The following is a 27,965-nucleotide window of genomic DNA, read 5'->3' as shown; positions in this document are numbered from 1 at the left end:
GGGCCTATTCACTTTATGTTTTTCAAGTAACTTAAACTTCTATTATTGGGGTTGCCCAAAAAGTAATTGCGGATTTTTTAAAAGAAAGTAAATGCATATTTTATAAAACTTAGAGTGAACTTTAATCAAATATACTTTTTTACACTTTTTTTCTAAAGCAAGCTAAAATTAACAGCTGATAACTGACAGAAGAAAGAATTCAATTACAGAGTCACAAGCTGTGAAAAAATTTGTCAACGTCGACTATATGAAAAATCCGCAATTACTTTTTGGGCAACCCAATATCTTGATATACATATATTGGGTTGCCCAAAAAGTAATTGCGGATTTTTCATAAAATCGGCGTTGAAAAATTTTTCACAGCTTGTGAAAAAAAGTGTAAAAAAGTATATTTGATTAAAGTTCATTCTAAGTCTTATAAAAAATGCATTTACTTTCTTTTAAAAAATCCGCAATTACTTTTTGGGCAACCCAATATATATATATGTCAAAATTAGTGATTTTTGCAAATGTATGTGTCAACCGTTGATCAGAAATGTTGAACAAATTGCAATAGCGGTGCTTAAAAAGATGTTTATAGATCGTCAAAGGTGGCAAATCCTGCATCTGTGCGCCCGTGAGAACGAAAGTTGTTCGTGGAGGAAGCACTTGAAAACATATAGTTACTTGTTTTCCGGCAAAACTAGTCAGAGGGTGAGTGTTTCGCTTGATAAACTTGGGACGGTCAATTGTGAGTGGCACATTACAGTTTGATTGCCTGAAGTCGTATAAAAAATTCGATAAACGAACCAGAGAGGGCGAATCATTGTTCACCACGAATGCGAGCTCTCACACATAGCCTTACTATAGCGTTTTTCGACTGACCAAAATGTCGAATTGATGGGTCACCCGCCGTATAACCCTGACTTGGAATCAAATGAATTCTCTTTATTTCCGCACATTAAGAAAAAATTTGTGGGCCGATTGTCGTAGAGGTGTCACAATCTAAGTGAAATAAAATGCTTTGACAATTGGTTTGAGCGTAAGCAAAAGTTAATATATCATACTTTCAAAAACAATAACACTATTTTTAATGATAAATATTTGCATTTTCATTATGAGACCTGAAACTTATATAGCAGTACTCGTACATATTCTTTGAAAGAATAATTTATTTTATTAACTTATATATTAGCAAAAAAATAACACATACGTATAGCAATAATACAAAACTTAAATTAATGTTTTAAATTGAATGTGGAAACCAGTTTAATTTGCAGACAAATTGGCGGTCATAATACGTTTGTCATGACATGATAAATGTACAATTTCTCCGTTTGGATAACGCACAAATGCACTTTGGTTTGCGAATCGCTTTTTGCATTCTGGACAGGTGGTGAACTCGTTCAACTCGAAGCTTATATTTTGTTGTTCCTGCACCAGTTCAGTGCAGCGACGTATTTCGGCTTGCAGTAAAGCCTTTTTAATTTCCATATGATGTTCGTGGGCGGTTTTCGTACGTATTACAGTATCCAGATAGTTAAGCATTTTATAAACTGGCATATCATCGGGTAGGAACTGTGAAGAAAATTATAAAATCACATTTAAGATGTTGGAATAACTAGGCAATTTCATTAACTTACCGGCCATATTTTGCTAGGATCAATTTTCGTGGCATAATTATTTAGCAACTTGACAGCAACTTCTTCATTTGGTGTTTTGAAATCTTTGTGAAGTTCCACACCCTCATATGGTGGTACTTTGAGAGGATTGAGTATGGTCTTCAGTAGCAAGAAGAATATATCGGGTTCATCCTCGTAATTCCTTTCACAATACTGTGCAGATTTAACAACGTCACCCAAAATTTGAATGTAAATTGCCAATACTTTTTCATGTTTCTTTAGACGCTCTAAAATCAAAGCCCTCTCTTCCAACATTATGTTGGTGGGGAAGTCTTTGAGAACCACATCTGGCGAATAATATGCCGAGCTTTCCAACATGTTGTACAATTTAGAGCGATACTGCTTCAACTCCTTTTGCAGCTGGTCTTTGGGAGATCCATCTTTTTCAATTTCATTCATGATATATTGTACCTTCTCTCGATATTGTTTGATAAGGACATTGTGTATGAACGTATTTGATTCATTCCAAACATTAATAACATGTTCCAAATATGGTATGACCAATGCCTTATGATGACTTAGTAGATAATCCAAAACCAGGGGCCTTTGCAAGTTTTCTACTTCAATGAAATCTTCTGTGAAAATTCTAAGACCTTGTTCGGGATCAGATTTAAGAACCCAATCGGAGAATTCTACGATCAATGGCCAATGCGAGGCTCCTAATTGCTGCAGATAACGAATGGTTCTTTCATTGCCATATAAATTAGAACCTTCTTTGGTGGCTTGTGATCTTAATAATTCCAAAGCTTTCTTATGTTTTCCGTTGGTCTGATAGAGGATTATTAATTCCGAGTTTTTATCGTGTTTTATCAAAGTTTTCTCCGACTCTTCTAAATGGCATTGATTCAAACGTAGTAAAGGCGCAATAAGGGAATCATTGGTTTGCAAGTAACACTTCAAAAGGGTAGTATCGATAATTGAAAGCAGAGATTTAGAAGCATTTTTGGTATCGCGTAGTTTAACCACTTCCTTCTGTCTAGCTAGGGCGAGAAACTCAATTAGAGCCAAAAGGGCATTCTCCAAATCTTTGTCCTCTAGTTGAGGCATAGCGACTTGGGGGACGGTAGCATCAAAGCTGTCAACTGTCACTTTATTGCTTTGGTCCTGCAGTAGATTTGGAAAAAGTCTTATGACATCATACGGATTTGCCTGAGCTTTTTCGAATTCGCTCATTGCTGCTGAAAATTGCTTAAGAGCAAACAACTCTTTAGCGTAACGCATATGAATTTGACGAATAGTATCGGCTTTTGAGGGTTCATCAGAAATGTTCTGAAAATATGTACCATTGAAATAAATTCCATTCAAAGAATAAACAAAAATGAATTTTTACATACAGTCAACTCAATGGCCAATTGAAATTTCTTTTGTTGCAGCAATTGTTGTCTTTGAATGGATACATCCACCATTCGTATACACCATAATTCGGATATGGCTGCAGCAAAAATAATACCTTTACCAGAACGTACCAAATGTTTGGTTTTGCTCAATTCTGGTATAGATTGCACAAGGGTGTCCTTGTTTATACCATTTGCTTCCAGAAAACGAACCTCTATGCCACTGGCCACCCTACCTATGGCAAATGGCTCGTCCCACACCAGAGCTAACAGGGGACCAGACCACATAATGGGCTTTAAAGGATTTTTGGCTTTTCCGGATGTGGTGGAATCAATAGCTTGAGCTTTTGATTTTTCGTCCTTTCGTGCAAGATAATCGGCTGGATCTATGGTAACCAAATACTCATCCTTGGAAACACCAATAATATCTTTCAGTAGGCATATGCAGGGATCCATGCTGTGGGACGATGAGGTGACTATAAGATCATGTTTTTCGGTTTTGTTAAATTTTATCTGAAAGCGAAAAAAAACAATAATAAACAAGAAAAGTGAAAAGTTTTTCTATTTACTTACATTAAATATGACATATTCATCTTTATAGCCAACACATATTAGGTCGTCCACCCAGCATAAGGCCTTTGGTACATCTTTCAGGTCAATACCAAAACTAGGTGATTCCAAAAGATCCGGCTTCCAGTAGAAAAACTGTAAACGTCTCTTAATGGCACAACAAACTCTGACCACATTGGTAGTCTTTCCTGTGGTTGACTTGTATGTCTGCAAAAAAAGGTTCACTTAGCTGCATGCTATACATATGTATACGCACGCCGTCTTACCTTTACGTCCATGGTGAACAAACTACACCCTTTGGTAAGTGCTGAACTGTGAATAAAGGTAAAGTTCTTCTCTGTGTGACTAATGTCACAGACATGTATCATCCCGTCTGTAAGTACAAACAAAAGATTCTCCGCCGGAATAACTTCCATTTGAGCAATCGGTTTTTTACTGAAGTTTTTATTAAACATAAGCATGTCCACGGCTCCATTTTCGTCCACAGAATACATAATCAATTGACCGCTACGAGTGCCAAGGATGACATTGTTGTCTGCAAAACAAAGTAAAAGGAGTCATTTTCCTGGGTTTTTTTCACAACCATTTAGATCTACCGTATGCTGCAATAGACTCGATGTGCACTCCCTGTTTCAGAACGGAATGTATTTGATACGACTGATGCATTTTGTTAAAACAGTCACTCGAACTTTCATTTAACAATAAAATGTAAAATTATTTCGACGAAAGTTGGCTGTGTCAAACCAAAAATAAAAAAACCTGAACTACAGATAATCAAAGCAGCTGATTGGAGAATAGTTTATGTATCCTTCTGATGGTGTGATATAATCAATTCATCAATTTACACAGAGGGGGAAACAACTGAAGCTTCTATTACACGATCAGACATGTCATTTGTACACAATGTCAAAAATAGAAAGTCTTTGTAAACATCGTGTGATACGAATAAAAGTTTAATATGACAAATAGATTTTGGAATAGATATGGAACTTTTTCTATCAGGACTTAATGAATAAGGTAAACCCAAGCGATCAACCGACACGCAATTTTTTTAATTTTTGGTAGTACTTGGCATTGAGGATGTCAACTTGTTCTCTTTTTACATTCTTTCTTTATTTACGTTTTCTCCTATATGATGACATTTGTATTTGCATTTTATTATGATAAAACCCATACAAAAGACAGTGTCTTATATAAAGCATGTGTTAGTAAATTGATAAATACAATGAGTTTAACAAGTTTTCATTTAAATAGAACAATAATTGGTACAAAATATTTAACAATTTAAGCAATGTTACTGATACAATATTTAAGTAAAAAAAGCTTAAAACAAAATAAAAAAGAGAAGAAAAAGAAACTTTAAAGAAAATTTAACATTTCAATCAAAGTTACTAATAAAATAAATTAATAAATAGTTATAAAAAACAAAACAATTAATTAGTTAAAATGGTTATAAATCAAAGATTTGAAATGTCGTTCATTACTTATAATTGGAATACTATTGGGAAGATTATTCCATTGGGAAGATTATTTTCAATCGGCATATTTGACATCCTTAATCATAATTAATTCAAAACTCGTTGCCAGATAGTGCATTACGCCAGAAAAATTATATTCCGCTGTTTACGGTTAACCCAGGACATAATATTAACTCAGGTATTGTACAGCAAACAGCTGAATACAATTTTTTCTCGCGAAGTGCACTATCTGTCAACGAGTTTTGGTTGTGTGTGTACTTATAATAAGAACTAAAAAAACACAACCAACGGCAAATGGCGCGAACTGGTAACACACTCAAAATCAGAGTTGCAATTAATACTGATTTTGACAGATAGTGCACTCAATTTGTTGTTGTTGTTGTAGCAGTGTGTTGTACACTAAGGCGGCAGGCCTTGTCGATGAAGAATCTCAACGGGTCGATTCGGTACGTACAACCGGCTGCCATGGGATTGTTCAATTGTTTGTTATTGTACAAATTGTTACTGGAAGTCGTTCGCGTACCTTATTTGCCAGCATTTGAGAGCAGGAGAGTGCGTAAGAGCGAGCACAATTTTAAGTGTTTGGTAATTGAGAGCTTGCAAATTTCTACTGGAGATTTTTTACCAGCAGAATTTTGCAGCATCGAACAAATGTTTTATGAATTTTAGCTGTTTAATTTCAATGAAAAGCAAAAGAGAGTAACGGGTTTTCTTACTTTCCTGCAAATTCTAACTGGGAATTTTTTACTAAAAAAGTACGCGAACGTACCTATTGTGTATTTGTTATATATGGCATCTTTCAAAACAAAGAATCATGCAATTATATGTTCCTGCATATAACAGCTGACCTGCTTAATTGCAGTCTCGTCTGTAGATTTGTTTTTTTAATTCTGATTTGGAGCTCCTATCATAAAGTTGTTAGGTTGAAATATCGTCCCTTTAAACCTTAAAAATGTGAAACAAGTGAAATGTGATCACACCAATTACAAGCGATTCATGAGTATTAGATGGTGTTGAATAATAATCAAAAGTAACCTGTAAAGCAAAGTTAAAAACCAGGGGGTGGATAAAGCAACTCCCAAGACCCTTATCACTACTAAATTTGATTCGTTTCGTCGCCATGAAATGCATAGAAACATAGCAACATAGCATAGCGTACAACAAGTTGAATTGAAAAGTGTGTGTTTTTGTGTGTGTGGATTAACTTTAAATACGGACTACGGCAAACAAAGAAATAAACGATGGAAAATTTGGAAAAACATTACATGCTGCTGCTGACAGCGGAAGAGCAAAAGTTTCTAAAGGTTTGTAAAGGGCATAGAATATTTATAACTTAACCTTGGAGTAAGGCCAATGTTGTATCTAAAATTTTTTTTGCCTTGTTATTCACTTTAATCCCGTCTTAATTGTAGTTCAACGCACTGCAAGTATTGTTCAGCTTATCTTTTGGAATTTGCTCTGAAGAATTGAGGTCGATAAAAAAAGGGAACAGGAAAATAAATAAGTTTCACTTTTAAATAAAATATAAAGAGTTAGCATCTAATGATGATAGCTTTGAAAAGCTATCTTCAGCAGAAAGTGTAGGCCTTTAGCTTGGCAAACCTACTCTTAGGGCCGTAAAATTACTACCCCTCAACGTTACTATGATATATTGTAGAGAAACGGCAATAACGCAGTGGTGTGGAAAATTAATATAAGCTTTTAATTTTTATAACCTCCACCATAGGATGGGGGTTTACTAATTTCGTCATTCTGTTTGTAACTCCTCTTATATATATTCTTCGATCTAGCACTGTCCGTTCGTTCGTCTGTCCGTCCGTCTGTCCGTCTGTCTAACTAACGCTAACTTTCGAAGGAGTAAAGCTAGCCACTTGAAATTTTGCACAAATACCATTTATTAGTGTAGGTAGGTTGGGACAGTACATGGGCTATTTCGGTCCATGTTTTGATATAGCTGCCATATAAACTGATCTTGGATCTTGACTTCTTGAGTCACTAGAGGGTGTTTTATTATGACTTTCCAACCACTGTGCTGAGTATGGTTGGAATAGGTCCATAACCTGATATAGCTGTTATATAAACCTATCTGGGGTCTTGACTGCTTGAGCGTCTAGAGGGTGCAATTCCTATCCGATTTGAATGAAATTTTGCAGGACGTGCTACGTTATGATTTCCAATAACTGTGCCAGATATGATTCAAATCGATCTATAACCTGATATAGCTACTAAAAAAACCTATCTGGGATCTCGATTTCTTAAACCTCCGGAGGGCGTAATTATTATCCGATTTGGTTAAAATTTTGTACAACGGCTTCTTCCATGACCTTCAACATGCGTGTTAAATATGGTCCGAATCGGTCTGTATACTGATAAAGCTCCCATATAAATGGATATCTCTATTTAACATCTTGAGCCCCTAAAGGGCGCAATTCTTACTCGAATTGGCTGAAATTTTACACTAAGACTTCTCCAACATTCAATTCAATTATAGTCCGAATCGGTCAATAATTTGATATAACTCCAATAGCATAGCAATTCTTTTCTTTTATACTTTGTTTGCCTAAAAAGAGATATCGGGAAAATAACTCGACATATGCGCTCTATGGTGGAGGGTATATAAGATTCGGCCCGGCCGAACATAGCACCCTTCTACTTGTTTTTATTCCACCACATACGATGAGGGTATACAAATCTGGTCATTCCTTTTGTTGCACCTTGAAATATTGTCCCCATGAAACAATATTCTTGATAGTCTTGTCATTTTAATTCGATTTATTCATGTCCATCCGTCTGTCGAAATCGTTGTAATGATCGAGCAAACATTTTGTTCAGATATTCGTTGGGGTCGTTGCAAATGGGCCACTTCGGTTCAGTTATGACTTTCAACAAGTGTACTAATTATGATCCAAATTGGTAAATAACATGATATAGCTCCCATGTAACCGATCGCGTGATCAGTTTTTTACGGATCTAAAAAGCATAAAGTTCGTAAAGTATATATACAGCTATTTTCAAAATAATAGGGGTGCTCCACATTTTTGTACAAGACAAATTTGTTAGTATATAAACTTTCGAATCAATTGATATTTTAAGGGTATGTAAGAAGTAAAATTACAAATATATGCTCATTGTAAATAGAATATTTTTGATGCCATTGATTGTTTTCTCGATTGGTCTTTCCTTCGTCTTGTTAAAAAAAGACCAGAAGTATGAATGATTTGTAATAAAAAACAGCATTTAATTTTTTATAAAATAAGTGCAAATTGAGTACAAAAAATTGGCACTAAAGCTCTTTTAAGTGTTGTGAACCAATTTTTTTGAAAAAATTTTCTACTACATTAGGACTAAGAAAGAACTTTTCTAAAGAAAGGCGAAAATTAAACCAAAAATATGAAAACTAATCAAAAACTATGAAAAGTATATAGAGAAATAAAAAATTGATGAATCCTGTGATCAAATGATTGCAAATGCCTCAACATATGAAAATACTAGGGTGATCAATAAACCGGCTTTTCCTAAAACCGGTTTCGAAATATCGGATAATTAGATTTTTTTAAAACCAGTTCAACGTTTTGACATTTGAAACCTCCGGTTAAAGGGGTAAAACCTGATCTATTGGTAGCCGTCGATTATGCGATATAGGAAAGCAAACCTGAGTCTTCGCCAACTATTGCTGCAAAGTAACTAATTCCAACATATTCCATGATTAGTACCATTACTGAAAAAGAAACAGTCAGTTTAGTTTACTAAAGGCCGTATCGATTGAAAAATGAAGGAACGTACTGTGGACCAACGAATGTAAAATTTCATTATATGATGGGACAGGGCCTAGGTCAAAGATGGGCAACAAAACACAACCGCACATAAAATGCTATGTCCGCGGGAATAGGAAAAACGAACAGTAGCTCACTGCACTGTACGTACAAGCAGCATCGTATGGCTTCTTTCGGTTGACGCATTGTTATTTTACACAGTTTGTTTCTTTCTAAGAAATACACTCCTATTATTTTGAACACAACCTATATATGGTCAGATCACTTGTAGAAATGTTTGTCCGAATCCTGTTGGTGGACTCCCAAAATTCGATCCGGCCGAACTTTAAATGTTTATACCCTACACCACTACTGTGGTACAGGGTATTATAACTTTGTGGATTTGTTTCTAACACCCAGAAGGAAGATAGATAGACCCATTGATAAGTATACAGATCGACCCATTGATAAGTATACATGCCCGTCTGTCTGTCTCTCTAAATTTGTGTACAAACTACAGGTCGCAATTTTCATACGATCGTCTTCAAGGTCCATCAAAATTGGTTCAGAATTGGATATAGCTTCCACTTTGTACTTTAGGTCAGGTGTAATTTATTATTCAGTCGGCACCGCTCAACTTTTGCCCTTCCTTACTGGTTTTACTTGCTTTTTTTTTATCGAATAGTATTAATATATATTTTACCTTTACGCATTTAAATTTTTTCTTAAATTTTTGAAATAATTTCTCTTATACAATCTGTTTAAGATGTTTCCTCTGAAAATAAAACGTCACCAACATTTTTTTAAAAATTAAATTTTTTACAAAAAATGTGCCTTTTTTTTTTGGCTAAATTTTTAATAAAATATATTTTTTTTTCAGCTCTATTTGCAAAATCCTGCCATGACAAATAAGACTTTATTACGCCTTAAACCTTTTCGTCTGTTGGAAGAAAAACCCTATCCGGTTTTGGATATTTTGTTGCTGCAACCTCCACATGTCATGGTTCACATTAAATGGGCTATTATAAGAACTTTTGAAGAACTTCTCAGAGTTGTCGCCAAAAATGGTATTAATACAGGGTTTTTGCAATTTCTAATAAAAATTCCCGATGACATACTGAATGAGGCGCTGCAAGGAGAATTGCGTGAAAAATTCCAACAGTGTCTTAGCCATTCCCAGTTGAAAGAAGAATTCTATTTATCATTGCTCAGCCGTAAGGATAAACAATTATTGGCTGATATTTTGGAATACCTTAAAGACACCAAATGGCAATGCTTTCAACAGCCAGTGGGAAGCAAAGAATTTGTCCTATACCATGCATTAAAATCGAAAACACACTTTATGTCTCATTTGATACAGGAATTGCGTGAATTCCACAACATCGAAGATGTTGCACTGAGAAATAATTTAATAATTGTAAAATTGGTGCATGAGTTTTCCGAGAAGGCTTCCAAAAGTTTAAATCAATTACCCTCAAATATGGAAGCATTATTGGAATTAATCGATTTGGAAAATGTTGAAGAGGACCTGGTGCCGGTTTATGAGCATTTCTATAAGGATTTTAAACGATTATTAGTGGTATTGCAATACATTGGAAAGTTTCCAAATGCTTTAGCTCTTATAGGCGTGGAAGAACTTTTGAGTATAAACAGTATTCTGGATATTATAAGCCAACATCGTTTACTTAAGTCTTATGAGGAAACCAAAGAGTTTTTGGAAACCTACTATAACTATCAACAATATCTTCCCATGTTCTCCCTTAAGGAAAAAGAAATAGAGTTATTGGGCTGTTATTACATACTTGCTACCACCTATGACATAATAACCAGTGGAGCCTTTGCTGAAATTGTTCCCGATGAAGCCTTTTACAGCCAGAAGATACAAAAACTTAATAGTCTGCTAAGGCAAATTAAAAACTTTGAATTACTTTGCCAAATGCTGGAGGATGTAATTCTATTCATCTACCTCAGATGGGAACATTTTAATGGAGACTCGAAAGGTGTAAAATATCGTAAGTTGGACTATTCGGATTCCTCTTCACGCACAGATGATGACATTTTGCAGGATTCATCTAATACCCCCCAGAAGCATGGATCCAAATCTTTGTGTAAAAATGGAAAATTTGGATTCGTCTGCAAATCGAAATCATTTATCACTCTTTTTAACTTTCTAAAATCCTATGTCACCAAGAAATTCCACTCGCCCGATTATAAACAAGCCTCCTCTGAAATGAAGAGCCGATTTCAGAAAATTGCCGATACTATAGGAGATTTTTTGTGGAAACATGCCTTCTTTGAGAAAATGGAAAATTCTCAAAATCGTAACTTCCCCAATTCCTCCTCTATTCACTACGATTCGGATACATTAATGCACATGGTACATTTTCATGTAGATTCCATAGAAAGAATATCGAGCGATGACGAGGGCGGTTCAAATCAGTATTCATTGGCTCGTCGAAAAGCTGTAAAAAAAAGACGCCGTGCTACTTTCAGCGGTGCTTCGGCCATTACTGGAGAAAAGGGGACGGATTTACAGCAAACTCGAACAAGAGCTACAATTTTATCGAGCTCCATGAAGTTTCATGCTAAACCACAAAATGTTGACTTTCCCTCGGAGAAATCGGAGGAAAAGAGTGTGGTTCCCAAGTTGTTGAGTTCACCGGAACGTTTGGCTTGTTTGGCGTTGTCCTTTAAGCAATTCAATGAAGCAAAAGAAATTATAAAGGTAAGAGGTATTTCTTTTTATGAAAATAATACAAAAATCACAAACAGAACAAAAAGCTATATAACAAAAAAATGTTCCAGGTGATATGTCCCTAGTTTACTATTTGCAGTTATTTAAATTACGGGGGAGAGAGAAACAGTAAATGAGAGAGAGGGAGAGAAAGACAGAGGGAGTGAGAGAGAGGCAGGGAGAGAGACAGAATGGGAGAGACACAGGCAGAGAGAGAAAGAAAAAGAGAGAAAATTGGTACGATTTACTTTTGAGCCCTTGAACTTGTGTAAATGCAAATTTTGCCCATGAACATTCCACTAAGGGACAGGGGCAAAATTCTCACATATCAATGAGTGCAGTCTGATTCAGGTTTAAGCTCAAAGTTAAGGGGCCTCCTTTTTATAGCTGAGTCCGAACGGCACGCCGCAGTGCGACACCTCTTTGGAGAGAAGTTTTATATGGCATAATACCTCACAAATGTTGCCAGTATTTGGAGGGGAAAACCACCGCTGAAAAATTTTTCTGATGGTTTCGCCAGGATTCGAATCCAGGCGTTCAGCGTCATAGGCGGACATGCTAACCCCTGCGCTACGGTGGCCTCTCTTAAGCTTGTGTACTTATTTGATTTCAGAAGCGTAATCACTCTGTGCCCTTTTCACAGATCGGAAACAATTAGAGTGTTCCAACCCTATTTAAGGTGCAGAGCGAGGAACTCAACTCCCAGCATATATAAGTGCTTAAAAACGAAGGAAGAAGTTTTGTCCGTCGTGAACTACTTGGCAATTGGGATAACTTCGTCCATGGTAAATTGCGGGGCCATCGAAAGTTTTGACAAGCTGGTAGTAAGCAAGCGGTTGTTGTTTAAATCATACAAAGTTTACCTCCGTTGGTAAATTCTATGAATGGGATTTCTTTTGATTGATAACGTAAGGACATTTAAAGTGACGTAAAAGTCGTTCAGGGAATAGATTTGTGGGTAACTGTTCTGAAATTTGAACTAATCGATCAGCTATAGGAATCCCGTCCAGGATTTTGAGGATGAAGATGAAGAATAATACGCTATATAAAGTTTTGAATTTATTGCACATGTTATTCGTAATTCAAATGATATTATTTACTAAGTAAAATAACGCCAAAATGGTAAATATGTTGCAATTTCGACATCGGACAATTAATGCGCCTTTTATGGGCCTTAGACCCTAAATCGGCGGATCGGTCTATATGGGGGCTATATCAAGATATTGTCCGATATGACCCATCTTCGAACTTAACCTGCTTATGGTCAAAAAAAGAATTTGTGCAAAGTTTCGGCTCAATATCTCTATTTTTAAAGACTGTAGCGTGATTTCAACAGACAGACGGACGGACATGGATAGATCGTCTTAGATTTTTATGCTGATCAAGAAAATATATACTTTATAGGGTCGGAAATGGATACTTCGATGTGTTACAAACGAAATGACAAAATGAATATACCCCATCCTTCGGTGGTGGGTACAAAAAAACTTGGGATATATATGTATATCCCATTCCCCTATTGATTCTCTATTAATTTAATGCAAATTTTCAAATTTTAAAAATGAGTTATTGACGTCCCATTCCAAGGGTTGAACCCCTGTAATTAGGTCTGTTCGCGTACTTTTCCAATAAAAATTTACCAGTATAAAATTGCAGGAGAACAAGAACAGCCTTTACGCTCTCCAGCTGTTTATATGAATAAAGCCGCAGCTGCTCAATGCTGCAATTTTCTTCTGGGAAAAAACTCCACTAGAATTTTGCAAGCTCTCAATTACCGAACTCTCTTCTGCTGGCAAATAAAATACTTAGTAAAAAGCGGTAACAGTAACAATTTGTGCAAATATGAAAAAATTGTTAGTACGCGAACACACATATTAGGCCTGTTCGCGTACTTTCCCTGTAAAAATTTGCAGGAGAGTAAGAACGGCCTTTACACTATTTTGCTATTAATTTGAAATCAACAGCTTTTATAAAATAGAAACTTGCAAGCTCCCAATTACCAAACTCTCAACATTTTGCTCGCTCTCATGCTTTCTCCCGCGCGGGAACAACTTTCGGTAACAATTTGTGCGAATTGCATAAATTTTTGAGTACGCGGACGTATTGATCACAACCATGCTCATCTCTTATATTCCGTTACAGAATTTCAACTTACACAACTCTCAATTAAATCTAGAATTGGATTATATGGAGCACCAGCAGCGTGTTAAACAAAAGCTTTCCGATATATATGCTAATTACCAACAGCAAGAGAAACAATCTCTCGATTCCACAGAACCAATAACAACGGTGGAAATGATACGAAATGTGGCTGCCAAGGGATTTGAGGTATCGAAAATCATCAACATCATTGATCATTTTGCTCAAATGCAAAGCATCAAACAGACAGAATCTGTCAAAGAACTGATTAGAAAGCATAAACAGAATCCCCAGTATCGCTTCCTTAGCCAATTCGAGGAGTGCAATTTAAAGGCGGTCATCATTTGTGATCTCATATTGAGTCTCCCATTTAATCGTGATATAACACACAGTATTTTAATGATCATTAAACGAAATCAGGCCATACAGTCGAATTTTAAAGAAGCGGAGAGTGGTGTAGGGGAAAAATCACAATTTCCCTCAAACATGGGCCCATTGAATTTCCTCGAGAATTTATCTGATTGCATGCGTCTATTGGCCGATAAATCCATAACGGATATTTTATGTGATAATTGCTATTCGCTGAAGCCCAAAAAGTTGGCTGTCGAATTGGCCAAGGAGAAGGTTTTCTATGAGGTCTTTCATAAGAAGCCCAAGGAATTGAGTCGTTGCGAAGACTTAAAAGCACTTGTGCCACAATTCCAAATGCTCAAGTCGAAACACAACTATTATCAACAATTCTGCAATTACATGCAGCATCTTAGCATGTTGGTGCGCTTAATAACTCCCAAAGGCAAACAGCTGCACGTAGATGACCTCTTGAGAATTGATCCTTGCGATGTTATTGGAGAATTGATATTCTCCCGCAACATGACCCCCTTGGAGATAGAGGCCAATGTAACGGCGCTTAATTTGAACTTGGTGCATGTTATTGCTCTGAATATATGTCCTGAAATTGTTGGCGGCAGAAGTTTGTTGACCAAACGCAGCATACCCAGCAACAAGGAGTCGACTATACTCAATTACATAGCCAATCACAATCGTCTGCTGGTTTTTCTTCTCCAAGGCATAAACAATGGCAATCATTTTTCACAGGATTCTAATACAAATCATATAAATGCGGGTTTCTTGGAAAGACTCGTTCAAATGCCCGAGGTGGCCAAATTGTCTTTCCTGCTCTACAGTGATAACAAAGTGATATCTGCCCTTAGAAGTGATCACATCAATGTTAAGTCATTGGATAAACTAACATCTAAGACGGACCAATTACATTTGCTCGAATTGGAAATGGGTATCCAAGGTAGGTATTACATACTATAAGTTGTTATGGACTTCATTGATGTGTGTGTTTTAAATTATTTACAGAATCGAAACCGCTTAAACAGAAACGTATGGACCGCCTGATAACGGAACTGATTGAAGAGGATCCGAAAAATATCTATTTGGCTTCCAAGATACATGACATAACCCTTCGTGCCAAACTAATACATGCGAATTTTTCAAAAATATCCACCATTCGTTTGGCTAAGCAACTGATAGAGACCACATTGCAGCATCGTCATGCAGCTAAGAGAATACCAAAGGAATTACTGCAACAGTTGGAGATTATCTTGGCCGATATAAGAGTGTACGCTAAAGTCTCCGAGGTGCTGCACTTTGAGACTTGGCCCCAAGCCTATGACTTTGGTCTAAAGACACCAGCCACCATATTCGAAGGTCTTCTACAACTTCGATTGTACAAACTGTGCTATGAATGGTGCAAAGTGGTGAAATTATCTGAAAATTTTAAGCCGGAACAATTTCTCAATATATTGCTCAAATCTCTTATGGATTTGACGGACGTTGAAGAATCGCCATCGGATCCGGAGCAAATACACCCATCTACTTACTTACTGAAAATACTGGAGACATTTCAGCCAAATGATTGTAGGGCCTTCTTGCTAGCGAATAAGGACACATTTCGTTGCATGATTTTGCTTAAATTTGCTATAGAATATCTAGAACGCAGCGCTTCCGCCGAGGAAAAGCTGAATTATCGAAATTACAAAATATCCTTGGTTATATTTGAACAGCTTTCTCCAGCTATAAGGCACTTATTTTGGAATCTCTTAAAGTATCCCCTTCTGATTGTGGAACAATTGATAATGAATGTCAAATTTGAAGTGTTGACCAAAGTTTTGGCAGTCATACGGCAGGAATTGCAAAGTGGCAACCGAAAGCTGTGTTCGTTTTGCTTCGATAAAAATGGCTATGCCTATGATATACATGGCCATCACCATCCGCCCCACTCGCCTCATAAAGTTCGTTTCCAATTAGGCTCACAGGAAGCATCTAACGCCTCTGCCTTTATCTTGCTAAACTTCAATCTGTATCAGAAAGATCATTTTATTAGCAATGACTGCATAGATTTGCTGTTGAGGATATATGCCACAAAATCTCTGGACTATCAGATATCAGACACCAACTCCTCATCCGAGCCATATTCGCAAAGTACTTGCGATATGCAGCAATCCTTGGATTCTTTATGTGGGGCCTTTCAAATGCCTTCGAGGGCTCCAACTAGGGAGGAATGGGTGCGCGATGAAGAGGCCACCCACTGCATGTGTTGTCGCCGTACTGCCTTTTCCATGCTAATGCGACGGCACCATTGTCGCCGGTGTGGTCGTGTGGTATGTTTTTCATGTTCCACCTACAGAATGCGCATCCCCGAACTCTATGAAGATGTGGAAGTGCGTATCTGTAACGATTGCCACAACCTGTGTGAGGATATAAATCAGCGTAAAGCGAATCGCGACTCCCAAGCCGAAGACGAAAGCAATGCGGTGCGCATACGCCTCAAACCTGAGGAACGTTTCAAATGGAAGCTTAGCGGTAATATCACACACGATAAACTTCTGCGTGAGGAATTCTGTTACGAACATGCACCAAGTGTGGCCTTGTGTTTATCCATATTGGAGTATCACATGGCCAAACAGAAATGTGTGGATCTACTTTTGTTTCATTGTAGAAAGTTGGAGAAGTTATTGGTACCTAATCCAGAGGTGGATTACGAACTTGTAGCCAAAATGATGAATTGCCTGGCTCTGGCGGCAAAAGTAAGTACAAATTGTATGTTGTTGTAGCTATTTGAATGTAGTATATATCCTGATTTCTATATCTGTTACTCCCACTTGTTTATTTCTTTCTCACCTTCAGGTTCGTGGAGCTTCTGCTGAATTCGAAACCATACGGGAACATTCTGAAATTATAATTTCTGTTGTGCAAAACGGCTGTGAGTCTTTAATTCCCCCTGATCCATTGAACAACCATGGCTTATGGAAGTTAGCCGAGTCGTTAGTGGAGGCCGAACGATGGGATCTTGCATTAGAAGTTCATCTCAAATGTGGCCTATCAACTACTGGCGTAATAGCGGCTCATGGAATGTCCTGCCTCAAGGCAGGTTGTTTTGAAACAGGTAATTAGATTACAGGAATGTTTTGATTTCATAGACATTTGAATTTGAAAGACATTAATTAATTTTAATTAGATTTTCATGGAAAACAATCGTATTCAACTTGATTATTGAAAATATTCCATTGCATTTATTCCAAACACGTAATGCAAAGCCATCAGGCTCATAAAGTAATTATACTTTCCATATATTAGATTAAACTACCCAATAATGAATAAATGTGACTTAAAATAAACTAAAAAATAAAAAAACATGAGACATAAAATAAACTAGAAAAAATTGCAAAAAAAAAAAACTATTTTTAAAAAAGCGATTGAATTTTTAGAAAATCTCGCAAGCTTATCGTTTTTATTTACTATTTTTTAAATTAATTTTTTTTTTAGAAAATTTCGTTTTAATTGAATTTTTATAGAAAATTTCTTCCAAAATTAATTTTTAGGAAATTTCGTCCAAATAAAATTTTTATGGAAAGTGAATATGAATTTTTATAGCAAATTTCGTCTAAATTCAATTTATGTAAAAAAAATTCGTCGAAAATGAATTTTTATAGAAAAATCGACAAACTTCAATTTTTATAAAAATTTCCTCGATATTGAATTCTATAAAAATGTTTGTCGAAATTGATTTTTTTTTTTGAAAATTTCTTCGAAACTTAATTTTATAGAAAATTTCCTCGAAATTGAATTTTTATAGAGAATTTCGTCGAAATTGAATTTTTGTAGAAAATTTCGTCGAAATTGAATTTTTATAGAAAAATATATCGTCTAAATTGAATTTTTATAGAAAATTTCGTCGAAATTTAATTTTCATAGAAGATTTTGTTAAAATTTATTTTTTTAAAAAATTTCGTCGAAATTAAATTTTTATAGAAAATTTTGTCGAATGTACCGTTATGTACAGTGGGCTGTATGTATATATGAACCCAACAGTGTAACATGGGTACATACAGTCCCCTGTTTTTTACAGAAAATTTCGTCGAAATTGAATTTTTATAGAAAATTTCGTCAAAATTGAATTTTTATAGAAAATTTCGTCGAAATTTAATTTTTGTAGAAAATTTCGTCGAATTGATTTTTTACAGAAAATTTCGTGGAAATTAAATTTTTATAGAAAATTTCGTCGAAATTGAAATTTTATAGAAAATTTCGTCGAAATATAATTTTCTAGAAAATTGCATTAAAATTGAATTTTTAAAGAAAATTTCGTCGAAACTAAATTTTTATAGAAAATTTTGTCGAATGTACCGTTATGTACAGTGGGCTGTATGTATAAATGATCCCAGCAGTCTAACATGGCTACATACAGCCCCCTGTTCAAAAGTACATTGAACACGCCGAAATTGAAATTTTATAGAAAATTTCGTCGACATTGAAATTTTGTAGAAAATTTCGTCGAAATTGATTTTTAATAGAAAATTTCGTCGAAATTGAATTTTTATAGCAAATTTCGTCAAAATTTAATTTTTATAGAAAATTTCGTCGAAATTAATTTTTGAGGAAATTGAATTTTTTTAGCAAATTTCGTCAAAATTGAATTTTTATAGAAAATTTCGTCGAAATTAAATTTTTATAAAAAATTTCGTCGAAATTGAATTTTTATAGAAAATTTCGTCGAAATTTAATTTTCATAGAAAATTTTATTAAAATTGAATTTTTAACAAAATTTCGTCGAAATTAAATTTGTATAGAAAATTTCGTCGAATATGCCGTTATGTACAGTGGGCTGTATGTAATATGACAGTGGAACATGGCCCTCTGTTCAAATATACATTGAACACGTCAAAATTGAATTTTTGTAGAAAATTACGCCGAAATTGAAATTTTGTAGAAAATTTCGTCAAAATTGAATTTTTTAACAAATTTCGTCGAAATAGAATTTTAATAGAAAATTTCGTCGAAATTGAATTTTAATAGAAAATTTCGTTGAAATTGAATTTTATAGAAAATTTCGTCGAAATTGAATTTTGATAGAAAATTTCGTCGAAATTGAATTTTAATAGAAAATTTCGTCGAAATTGAATTTTAATAGAAAATTTCGTCGAAATTGAATTTTAATAGAAAATTTCGTCGAAATTAATTTTTTTTTAAAAAATTCGTGGAAATTGAATTTTAATAGAAAATTTCGTCAATATTAAATTTTTATAAAAAAAATTTCATCGAAACTGATTTTTTAGAACAATTTTTATAAAAACTTTGCCAGATTGAATTTTTATCAAAATTTCGTGTAAATTGAATTTTAGAAAAATTCGTCAAAAGTGTTTTTTTTAAAGAAAATTCGTCGAAATTTTTGTCAAATTTGAACTTTTAAGATAATTTCGTCAAATTTTTAATTTTATTAAAAATTTCGGCGTATTGAATTTTGACCAAATTAAACCTTTATGGAAAAATTCGACGAAGTAGAGTTTTTAGAGATTTCCTTTTTTTTTAAGAGTTTTCCTTTATAAGAAATTTCGCAAGTTTTTAATTAAAATCGGAGATGGATTTGGCGACGTAATTACAAACCCAACTTTGTTTTTTCTTCTTAACTTTTAGCACGAGAAAAATTCTCTCACTGCATGACGAGATTGACCAACGAGAATATGAATGGCATTATCTCGAAAGTTATCTTCAATCCGGCTTTGAATGCCAGCCATGATAATGTGGAAAGTATGCTTGGTCTGTCAAAAGACCAAGACATACATGTGGTGAAGCGACCACACAATGGCCCACGTCTGTTACAAGAAATTCTTAAAATAATCGAATCGATGCCATTTAATAAACCCCAGCCGGAAACCCTTCAAAGGGCTTCGATAATACGAAGTTCTAATTCGTCGCTGGTTGCATTACTGTCACGTCGCAAAGAAGCCTATGTTAAACGTACCCATGAACCTGCCATCAACATACTGAATACATTGTCCAACCTGAAGCGAATTAGTAAGGGCCAATATACGAGTGTAAGCAACCAAGCTGGAACTCAATTGTCGAATAATAATGGAGCGCCACTGATAGATCGTAATCAATTATTTCGCAAAACAAGCGGTTTTGAGGAATGTCTCTATTACCTACTCACCTACGGATCCCACATTGATGTCATACATTTTCTGATGAACCACAACGAACTGGTGGCTACTCTGAAATATTTTCTTCTACAAAAGCTTGATGCGGATATTTTCATAAATCACATCTACATGGTAATGCTGAGCAGGGGCAAAGCGGCAGTGCTAATTAAGCAGATGTTGGAATTCGATGGGCGGCTTTTGATATGGCGCTCAACATTGTTGCAAACCTGTCGGTATTTGGAAACTCAAAATTTTTTAAATTCCCTTTATGAGCTGCAAATACTTCTCAAAGATCCCATCAGAGCTTGCATGACCTGTATTAAATTCTATTCGATGAACTGTGAAGATTTCAAACAGCAACATTTGAATGCCCAACATTTACGCAATGCCCGGATGCATTTGCAGTCGGAGCTGGATAATTTTGAATGGGAAAAAATAAACCTAAATAGTGGAACTGTAACGAAATCAAATAAAAATAGCAGTCGCAGATCAAGCACATCGAGTGCCACTGGCTCGACAGGAGGTGGCAATTTCCTCTTGCAAATGGATGCTCGATCCTTGAATTCCCATATAACCACCATAGCCAACCAATTGGATGTTGCAAAATTTCTAGCCCATTGCGAGGAAGAAAATAGTAAAGATGGGCTAATAACAGAGAAAATCCTCAAACAGGTAATTGGTTAGAAAAAAAAAAAACAGAAAAAAGTTTACAATAATTTGTTTATTTTCTTTTAAGCTTCGCATTGATTCAGTTAAATCTTTACCCACCTTATTCGATAGTACTCCCGAGAAAATACAGATTTGCATATTAATTCTGCTATGCGGAAAAAATATTTATGAGGGTTTAGGTTTATGTTATAGGTAAATAATGCATCAAAATCCATATACAAATAAAACTTACTTTCATATTCTATACTTGTTCCAGAATTATACAACATTACAAAATTCCGGCCATAAAAGTTTATGCTGCTACAGCCAAGTATCTGGCCCTCAATCAACGTCTGTCAGAAATTGAAAAATTGCTCAACTGTGCGAACAATGTCATCGGTACCCAAGATATAGATGAAATTCTCACCGTGGCCATCATTTCGGCAGTCAATATTCACGATCCCGAGACCAAGGCCATATTAGATAATCTCACCAAAAAGATACACAACATTGAGATGCGGATATCATCGCATATTTTTATAGGCCAATTGAAATCGGCCTATCTATTGGCTAACAAGTACGAACGTTTGTCCGACATCCGTAAGATATTGAGACAAGCCGAAGCCACCAATCAAGTCCACATTAAAAAATTGTGTGAGAAAAAGTTGCAAATGACTCAGTCGAGTGCAAGCAATCAATCGAAATAGTTATTGAAACTCATGTGATATACGAATTTGGAATATGGTAGTGTACTACTATGCATATTTTTTATTGTAAGAATTCGTAGATTTTGTGTATGCATACATTATATATATAAATGTTTATTTGTTATTAAATTGAAATATTATTACATTTTATAGAACAAATTGGAATCGTTCTAAATTCTGAATGCCACCGTGGTGCATACATGAGAATAATTCTTTATGATGCTAAAAATATTTTACAACGTTCGTTAATCTCTTAATAATGTTGGCAAAATTTGTAAGTATTTGAGCAATATCTACAAAAAGCACTCTTTCTACGACATACTGTTCGGACTCGACTTAAAATATGATACCTTCATTATCGAGTTAAATTCCAAGTTAAATTTCTTATTGGTTTCTATGCAAGACATTGTCCAGCTTTAGACCATTAAGTTAAGTGTTGTTGTTGTATCAGTGTGTTATACACCGAGCCGGCAGACCTTACCGATGAAGGATTCTATCGGGTCAATCCGGTACGTATAACCGGCTGCCATGGGATTGATTAAATGATTCTAATCAATTGCAGTAGTTGTTGCTGTTGTTGTAAACACATTCTCATTTGGAGGCAGCGATCGTCGTCAAGCTCCTGTAGGTGAGCAAGCTCGTTCGGATCCAAAGGATCGACCGCCGCGGGAACAGGGTGGCCATTGGTTATTTAAAGGTGCCAATAACTCGTCTTGTCATATCGATAGCTGTAGTTGTTGTTGTTGTAGCAGTGTGTTATACACTGAGGCAATAGCCCTTGCCGATTAAGGATTCCATCGGGTCAATCCGGTACGTACGACCGGCTGCCATTAGATTGCAAATACAGTAGTGTCGGGTTAGAGTGAACTAACTAATGCAAGGTCTTTTCACTTTATTCACAAAGTTCTCTTTACCGAAGGTGAAAAAATAAGAGTTATTTCTTTGATAGTATTAAACAAGTAAAAAGGCGTTAAGTTTGGCCGGACCGAACTTTGAATATCCACCACCTCGGTTATATATGTAAACCACGTTTCGTCAAAATCCGGTGAAAAATGCATACCTTATGCCCCATAGCAGCTATATCGAAATATGTTCTGATTCGGACCAAATACTAATAAGTACAAGTCATTGTTCAATTGTGTATAACAAAATATTGGTATTTTTAGTAGCTATATCTAAAAATAAACCGATCTGAACCATATACGATGCAGATGTCGAAAATCCTAAAATTAGTCACTGTGTCAAATTTCAGTCAAATTGGATTATAAATGCGCCTTTTATGGGGCCAAGACTTTATCGGTCTATATTTTGAATATTAAAATGCACCTTTTTAGGGCTTCAAAACCTTAAATTGAGAGATCAGTCTATATGGCAACAATATCCAAATCTGGACCAATCTGAGCCAAATTGAAGAAGAATGTCGAAGGGCCTAACTCAACTCACTGTCCCAAATTTCGGTGACATCGGACAATAAATACGTCTTTTATGGGCTCAAAACCTTTAACCAAGAGTTCCGACTATATGGCAGCTATATTCAAATTTGGACCGATATAGGCTAAATTGAAGAAGTATGTCGAAGCGCCTAACACAACTCACTGTCCCAAATTTCGGTGACATCGGACAATAAATACGTCTTTTATGGGACCAAAACCTTAAATCGAGAGATCGGTCTATATGGCAGCTATATCCAGTCTAGACCGATCTGTGCCATATTGCAGAAGTATGTCGTGGGCTTAACTTAACTCACTGTCGCAAATTTCGGTGACATCGGACAATAAATACGCCTTTAATAGGCCCAAAATCTAAAATCTTAAAGTCGGCGAATCGGTCTATATAGCAGCTATATCCAAATCTGGACCGATCTGAGCCAAATTGACGAAGGATGTCGAAGGGCCTAATACAACTCACTGTCCCGAATATCAGCTAAATCGGATAATAAATGTGGCCTAAGACCCTTAATCGGCGGATCGGTCTATATGGACAAAAAACCTACTTATGGACAAAAAAAGAACCTTTGCAAAGTTTAAGTTTAATATATCTTTTTAAAGACTAGCGTGATTTCAACAGACAGACGGACATGGCTAGATCGTCTTAGATTTTTACGCTGATCAAGAATATATATAATTTATAGGGTCGGATGGATATTTCGATATGTTGCAAACTGAATGGCATAATGAATATACCCCATCCTTTGGTGGTGGGTATAAAAATTATTCATCGAGATTAACTCATCAAATAAATCATTAAGGCGTTAGTCTTATGAATTAAAGTGTTGCAAACTGAATGGCATAATGAATATACCCCCATCCTTCGGTGGTGGGTATACAAATTTATCATCGAGATTAACTCATCAAATAAATCATCAAGGTGTTGGTCTTATGAATTAAAGTGCTCCACTTGTATTTGTTATTGTTGTAGAAGTGTATTGTAAACTGTATTTGTTGTTGTTGCATTGGTGGATAAGTTGAGTAAAAACAAGGGAAGTAAGTTTTACTTGTCCCTAATTACGCTTGAGAGGAGGTAAACTTAAAAAGACCCGTTTCGAAGTCATGTGCATGCTCAGTAGTTTGGATATACAGAACAGCTTAATTTATTTGACAAATCTCTTTGTTAAAGGTCTTGGCAGGCTAAAAAAAAACATTAAAAATCCATTTTTTTAACAAATCAAATTTTTACGAAATTTTTTAAAAAGATCCAAATTAACGGAATATTCTAGGAAATTAAAACTCGTTGTTGAAAATATTTAAAAAACCTTTACTTTACTTTAATTGGCTATGACAGAATTTCGACAAAAATCCAATTTTTACCTCGGTGCTTTGCGTTTTAAGACATTTGTGGAAAAACAATTTTTTTTTGTCTAAAAATTTTAAATTTTAGGACGGCTTTAACATATAATGAGTTGACATCCACAGAAAATAACACCGGTTGACGCTGGCCTAGTCGAATGTGAAATTTTTAAAAAATGGCATAATGGTTGTCGAAGGCGAAAATTTTTTTAAATTTTTGGTATCACATAAGTCGAATTGAACTGTCAAATTTGACGAAAACGATCGATATATAAGTTAATTGCATTCTAAATTACATCGCGCCTGTTTATCGAAAGAGAATGGAACTTTGGTGGCAGTTACCCAACAACAAAATATTAAGTGCATTCTGTCTATCTATCTGTCAAGATCAGTGATGAAAGCAACTCTGATTTTGTGTATGTCATTAGTTCGAGCCATTTTTCGTTGTTTGTGTGTGGCTTGGTTCTTAGCTATAATACACACACAACCAAAACTCGTTGACAGATAGTACACTTCGCGAAAAAAATTGTATTCAGCTGTTTACGGTACACTACCTGGTAATTATGTCATGCGTACCAAGGCGTATTTATCAGTTGGCGGCATCAACCCAGCTGAGAGAATTTGATATGTCAACTAATTTTTGAATTCGCCGTTCAAAAATAAAAACTTCAAAATAAATATTTTGCAAATTGTGTTTGCTGCTGTTATGGGTTTTTTAACTTAGGGTATAATTGGCAGGCGTATAGCAACCTCATTCACAATCAGTTTCACTCCGGGAACTTAGGTCTGTTGTGTAGCCCCCGAAAGATTCAAAAAGCGCAGAAGAACGCTGATAAAAGTTACATCAGTACAATGCCAGACATTGAAGAAGATTAGGAGCCAACTTGCATGACAAAACGGGCAGGCGGTCTGAAGAAGCTACCTCACATATGCAATTTAAAGCTATAGTAGTCAAGAATGGCGAAAGGACTATTGCAGAGAACTTAGGTCTATTGTTTAGCCTCCGAAAGATTCAAAAAGCTAAATTTACGTCAGTACAATGCTAGACATTAAAATGAAGAAGCTTAGGAGTCAGCATGCAAGACAATTTGGCCAAATGTTCTGGAGAAGCTCCCTCGAATATGCATTTTATTCGGTGCCGCCCTGCCTTGCACTGAGACTAGAGCGCGCTCTATTCGTATTCGACGTACATAAGACATGCCTTAGGAATACAGAAAGTGACAGCTCAAATGACATGTCTTATAGTCTAATAGCACGTTTACATTGAATTTTTATGATCTGGATTTACCTAAATCCAAAAACAAATCCTTTCCGTTTATGCTGCGTTGTTTGGAGATTTAAGTGATATACACAGACGTACATGGGTATACATGAATGTACAAAACACACACAACCATACACAATTCTTGAAAACAGTTGCATATTTTGGTACTTTTAACGATTATTCAGCCATGAAATCGGATTTAAAAATAAATCCTGCAAAAATGGGATTTATTTTTGTATGGTAAAACCTGCAAAAAAAAACACGGGATTTAGCACTTAAATCTCGAAAAGGCCATAAATCCGGATTTAGTGGTCAATGTAAACGTACTTTAATGGCAGCTTAAGTACCAATAGTCATATAATCCAAGTATTTTGTGTTGTAAAAGTTGTACCAATATGATCGTAAGACCAATTAGGACGGTCGGCAGCAAAATACTCTTGAGATGTTTTTGGTCCAAAATATCACAGATCGAAATCTAGAATTTTTAACATATTTTATTATTTGAAATAATTTATTTAAATCATATACAATTTATATCGTAGTTTTTTTTTTTAAATTTTATATACAAGGGTTTTCATACAATTTTAAAACACAAATTCTATATACAAATTGTTAAAAACAGTTTTAATTCAATTTACACCTTATGTCTCCTCTTCATCATCTATTATGCTCTCAGCATCCATGGAATCATTACAGACGGATAATTCAGATTCCGTATCTTGTCTACTATCGTTAAAGTCCCGTAGTTCTTCACGTTTTATGGGATCACAATCTTCATCGTCGGTGCCGTCTATTTTAACCGGTGCTTGTTCATTATTACCGGGAACTATTTGGGTTTGCCGTAATAAAGCCAGGCGCTGTTGTGTCATTTCCAGATGATGTTTTCGCCACTTGATGCGTCTATTCTGGAACCATACTTTGACTTGAGCCTCGGTGAGTTGTAGTGTATGGGCTAAATATAGGCGTTCGGGACCCACCATATATTGTTGACGCTCGAATTCAGCCTCTAAACGTTCAAGTTGTTCCGGTGTGAATATGGTACGGACTCGTTTATTTTTAAGTGAAGATTTTTTGGCATTATTTTCTGCAAAAACAAAAAAATAAGGGAAAATTTTGTAAACTTTGGCTGCATTTACGGCAAAGATTAAAAAAAAACAAGTTATAGTCCGATTCGGACCATAAATGAATGCTGAACATTGTAGAAGACATTGTGTAATATTTCAGTTCTTTCGGATAAGAATTGCTCCTTGTAGGGGCTCAAGAAGCAAAATCGGGAGATAAGTTTATATGGAGCTGTATCAAGCTATTGATCGATTCAGACCATATTGGACACGTATGTTGAAGATCATGAGAGAAGTCGTTGTACAAAATTTCTTCCAAATCGGATGAGAATTGCGCCCTCTAGCGGATCAAGGAGTCAAGATCCCAGATCGTTTTATATGGCAGCTGTACCAGGTTATATACCGATTTGCGCCATACTTAGCACAGTTTTTGGAAGTCATAACGAGACACTAAGTGCAAAATTTCAGTCAAATCAGACTAGAATTGCGGTTTCTAGAGGCTCAAGAAGTCAAGACCCAAGATCGGTTTATATGGCAGCTATATCAAAACATGGACCGATTGGAACCATACTTGGCGTAGTTGTTGGAAGTAATACCAAAACACCACGTGCACAATTTCAGTCAAATCGGACGAGAATTGCGCCCTCTAGAGGTTCAAGACCCAAGATCGGTTTATACCGCAGCTATGCCAAAACATGGACCGATTTGGCCCATTTACAATCTCAACCGACCTACACTAATAAAAAGTTTTTGTGCAAAATTTCAAGCGGCTAGCTTTACACCTTCGAAGGTTAGCATGCTTCGACAGACAGACAGACGGACGGACGGACGGACGGACAGACGGACGGACAGACGGACGGACATGGCTAGATCGACATAAAATGTCACGACGATCAAGAATATATATACTTTATGGGGTCTCAGACGCATATTTCGAGGTGTTATAAACAGAATGATGAAATTATTATACCCCATCCTATGGTGGAGGGTATAAAAATGTATCTATGTGAAAATTTTTTTTTCTTTGTCCCACAAATGTAGCAACTTACATAAGCGATGTCAAATTGGATTTCTGATTAAGAACGAATAGCTAGAAGAAGCAATACCCTAAATAAACATAAAATAGTTGTATCTTGACTGAAGAAAAACTAGGCAGCAGAAGCCGACGTGTTGCCGCTGATTTATTAATAGGTAGGTACTTCGAGCAAAAGCTTGCTTATACAAATATAAAATATACTTGACTGTATGATTCTACACTCAGCAAAATGTTTTTGTACATATGGGTTGATTACATAATACACGTTAGTTTAAGATCTTTACACACGTTTAATTAAAAATCCAAA

The 27,965-nt window shown here is 35.6% G+C and overlaps 3 protein-coding genes across 4 annotated transcripts in view; 1 reads left to right on the top strand and 2 right to left on the bottom strand.

The window, feature by feature from the left end:
* Window positions 1-1,133: 1,133 nt before the first annotated feature.
* LOC106080422 (vam6/Vps39-like protein) lies at window positions 1,134-4,352 on the bottom strand. Its single transcript, XM_013241805.2, has 6 exons — window positions 4,162-4,352; window positions 3,832-4,100; window positions 3,569-3,772; window positions 2,996-3,508; window positions 1,623-2,930; window positions 1,134-1,557 (listed from the first exon to the last, which is right to left on the bottom strand). The coding sequence occupies exons 1-6, from the start codon at window positions 4,229-4,231 to the stop codon at window positions 1,249-1,251; spliced, it is 2,673 nt and encodes an 890-aa protein (XP_013097259.2). The 5' UTR covers window positions 4,232-4,352; the 3' UTR covers window positions 1,134-1,248.
* A 1,526-nt stretch (window positions 4,353-5,878) lies between these two features.
* Window positions 5,879-21,742, top strand: LOC106080412 (zinc finger FYVE domain-containing protein 26 homolog). The gene is made up of 8 exons (XM_013241788.2): window positions 5,879-6,347; window positions 9,676-11,520; window positions 13,672-14,968; window positions 15,034-16,763; window positions 16,864-17,122; window positions 19,651-20,828; window positions 20,893-21,017; window positions 21,082-21,742. The coding sequence occupies exons 1-8, from the start codon at window positions 6,285-6,287 to the stop codon at window positions 21,509-21,511; spliced, it is 6,927 nt and encodes a 2,308-aa protein (XP_013097242.2). The 5' UTR covers window positions 5,879-6,284; the 3' UTR covers window positions 21,512-21,742.
* A 4,349-nt stretch (window positions 21,743-26,091) lies between these two features.
* Window positions 26,092-27,965, bottom strand: part of LOC106080423 (homeobox protein B-H1) — a 72,366-nt gene continuing 70,492 nt past the window's right edge. For both annotated transcript variants that reach the window (XM_013241807.2, XM_013241806.2), the window contains exon 3: window positions 26,092-26,645. In XM_013241807.2, coding sequence (XP_013097261.2) covers window positions 26,203-26,645 — 443 coding nt within the window. In that variant the 3' untranslated portion in view covers window positions 26,092-26,202. The remainder of the gene's footprint in view (window positions 26,646-27,965) is intronic.

This window comes from Stomoxys calcitrans, chromosome 2 (genome assembly GCF_963082655.1).
Source record: "Stomoxys calcitrans chromosome 2, idStoCalc2.1, whole genome shotgun sequence".
Taxonomy (NCBI): Eukaryota; Metazoa; Arthropoda; class Insecta; order Diptera; family Muscidae; genus Stomoxys; species Stomoxys calcitrans.
Note: the sequence above shows the minus strand (reverse complement) of the source record. Positions and strands in the feature narration are given on the sequence as shown.